At 43.9% G+C, this 3,102-nt stretch overlaps 1 protein-coding gene across 1 annotated transcript in view; it reads right to left on the bottom strand.

The window, feature by feature from the left end:
• The window catches only part of LOC137636826 (uncharacterized), a 1,295-nt gene extending 395 nt beyond the window's left edge, over positions 1-900 (bottom strand). Inside the window, exons 1-2 of the mRNA XM_068369182.1 lie at positions 896-900; positions 496-748 (exon numbers count right to left, since the gene is read on the bottom strand). Coding sequence (XP_068225283.1) covers positions 496-748; positions 896-900 — 258 coding nt within the window. The remainder of the gene's footprint in view (positions 1-495; positions 749-895) is intronic.
• Positions 901-3,102: the final 2,202 nt, after the last annotated feature.

Raw genomic sequence — 3,102 nt, 5'->3', positions numbered from 1 at the left:
TTTTCCTTTTTCTTGGCTCTCTTTTTTCCTTTTCCTTGGCTCTCTTTATTTCCTCTTCCTCTGCTCTTTATTTCCTCTTCCTTAGCTCTCTTTATTTCCTCTTTCTCGGCTCTTTATTTCCTCTTCCTTGGCTCTCTTTATTTCCTCTTCCTTGGCTCTCTTTATTTCCTCTTACTTGGCTCGTTTTATTTCCTCTTCGTTGACTCTTTATTTCCTCTTCCTTGGCTCACTTTATTTCCTCTTCCTCAGCTCTCTTTATATCCATCTTCCCTGGCTCTCTTTATTTCCTTTACCTAGCTCTCTTTGTTTCCTTTTCCTTGGCTCTCTTTATTTCCTTTTCCTTGGCTCTCTTTATTTCCTCTTCCTCTGCTCTTTATTTCCTCTTCCTTGGGTCTCTTTATTTCTTCTTCTTGGCTCTCTATTTCCTCTTCCCTGGCTCTCTTTATTTCCTCTTCCTTGGCTCTCTTTATTTCCTCTTCCTTGGCTTTCTATTGCCTCCTTCTTGGCTCTCTTCATTTCCTCTTCCTTGGTTCTCTTTATTTCCTTTTCCTCGGCTCTCCTTATTTTCTCCTCCTCGGCTCTCTTTATTTCCTCCTCCTGGGCTCTCTTTATTTCCTCCTGCTTGGCACTCTTTATTTCCTCTTCCTTGGCTCTCTTTATTTCCTCTTCCTTGACTCTCTTTATTTCCTCCTCCTTGGCACTCTTTATTTTCTCTTCCTTGACTCTCTTTATATCCTCTCCCTTGACTCTATTTCCTCACTTTTGGCTTTGACCTAACTGATTTTATTCATTCATTATTGTATTTCAAGTGTCCAATTAAGTGTCTTCAGTAAGTGTCGATACACGTCTGAAACAGCACTTGGGATTTCCTCTGCTATTCCTCGTTGCTCCTCACCTCATTCCGACTTGCAACGTTTGCTCACAACCAAAATAACCCATCGATTTCTTTTATTTTCTTCATCGTCCTCGACTGAGAATTTAAGACGAAAGATATTTATAAGAATAGTTTAAATTTTCAAGAAAATACGAATTAATTTGTTAAATGTATCATTTAATCCAATTTAGGAATTGAATTTGAAATTTGAGATTTAAATAATGAAAATTTCACATAATAATTTCAAATATTAAGATATTGTAAACTTATTTCGAACTGTAGTGATTGTGAAACGAGTAGGGTTCAGTGTTCGCTTAGACTCGGTGTCGACAACTACTCTTGGATTATGTGCATCGTAACCTACCGAAAATTTCACTGTGATTCCCGTAGAGTTCAACCACGATGTCCATTTGGTATCTGGGAGATGAGGGATGGCAATTTTATCCTAAGGAAACCAGACTCTGTAATGATATTTTCACTAGAAAACCCTGTGGATGTGATGACTGTGAGGCTTATAAGGGGCAACGTGACTTCATATTCAGGAGATTAAAACAACATAACTACACAGTAAACCCAGCAGTGATTTACCACAAAATCATGTGTAAATGTGAGGGATGTAAAGAAGCCTCTGACCAGCTTCTCAAGTTTAATAAGGAAGTAATCCTTAAGCGACAGAACAAGAGAAAGAAGACTTCTACAGACTCTTCACCAGTGCCAGTATCAGCCCCAGCATCGCCACTTGTGACTCCAAGGACTGAGAGCACAGACTCGTCCTTGTCTGTCCCTACAACTCCTCAGCAATTAGGTGCAACAGCAGTCTTCCCTCCTACCAACGAGCCTGAGTCCTCCAACGCCATGGAGACCGAACAGGGGGCCCACTCTATGGACTGCAACTGCACAGATTGCCTCCAGACACTCCTTCAAGAAGCCACTGTTATACAAGAGAACATCCCAGCTACACAGCCAAAGAAGCCTCTGCCAAAGTTTCGACTTTCACAGGCAAACCACGAGCTCTCTTATGCCTCTGTTGCTGCCATGGCTGCCAAGCCTGGCATGCAACTCACTGCAAGACCCAACAGGAAAGGTGACCTTATCATCTATCCCAAGGACATTGAGACAGCCAGATTCCTTCAGGAAGACTCCACCTTAACACTGCTGGATCCTGCTTTTATCAGGAAGAAGGCAGTCATTACTAGGTATCCTGTGACGATGCCTATCTCCATTGTAACCTCATGCAGCAATATTGACTGTGCTGTTCGCTGCACAAGCAAGGATGACGTTCCTGTTCAACGCCTAATAGCCACCTTTATAGGTCCAGTTCCCTCCAAACTGAACTTAGGAGTCTGGGGTACTTTCCCCATCGAGGAATACACACCTGAGCCCCTTCGATGTTACAGATGCCAACGCTTTGGACATCATAAAGAAGAATGCAGAGGCCCCATTATTTGCGGTATCTGCAGCCAGCGACATAGCACAGAAGTGTGCATAAAGGCCCATAAAGAAGGGCGACAAACCACATCCAAGTGCCCCAATTGTTCCAAGCCTCACCATGCTTGGAATAAGCGCTGCCCAGAGCGTCTCAAGAGGATAGCAGCTATGAAGAATACATCCTCTTCAAACCAAAACAAACCAGCTTCATCCCAGCCACCTAAAGAACAGAGAACTCCTCGCCAGAGAAGACCAACTCAGCCAACTCCTGCTCCTACTTCTACATCTACAATAGCTCCTGCATCTACACCTACAACTGCTCCTAAAAAGGACCAGCAACGACCTGCAACTGTTCCTAAGAAAGATCAGCACCGACCTGCAACTGCTCCCCAAAGGGACCAACAACGACCTACAACTGTTCCTAAGAAGGATCAGCACCGACCTGCAACTGCTCCCCAAAGGGACCAGCAACGACCTTCATCCACTTCCCCTTCCCAAACCTTGACTCAAGCAATTGAGTCTCTCACCTTGCAAGACCTCATACCTATCGCCTTCCAGATCCTTACCAAAGTCCTCTCCCTCTCATCAACCTCCACCTTCCAGCAACTCCTGCAACAGTTCCAGTTCTCAGCCACTGAGCAGAGATAATCCTTCCCTACTTGCAATCCTTCCCTTCCCAATTCCCTATTCCTAAATGGAGAATAGTTATTACAAGGCTGTCTTCCTCATAAGAAAACAGCTCTTGTTTTTCCTGTCTCCCACCCTCTTTCCCTGTTAACCCTCCTCTTACCTATCCTTAG

The sequence above is a fragment of the Palaemon carinicauda genome, unplaced genomic scaffold (assembly GCF_036898095.1).
Source record: "Palaemon carinicauda isolate YSFRI2023 unplaced genomic scaffold, ASM3689809v2 scaffold40, whole genome shotgun sequence".
NCBI lineage: Eukaryota > Metazoa > Arthropoda > Malacostraca > Decapoda > Palaemonidae > Palaemon > Palaemon carinicauda.
The sequence above is the reverse complement of the archived record's forward strand: the minus strand, read 5'-3'. Positions and strand labels throughout refer to the sequence as shown.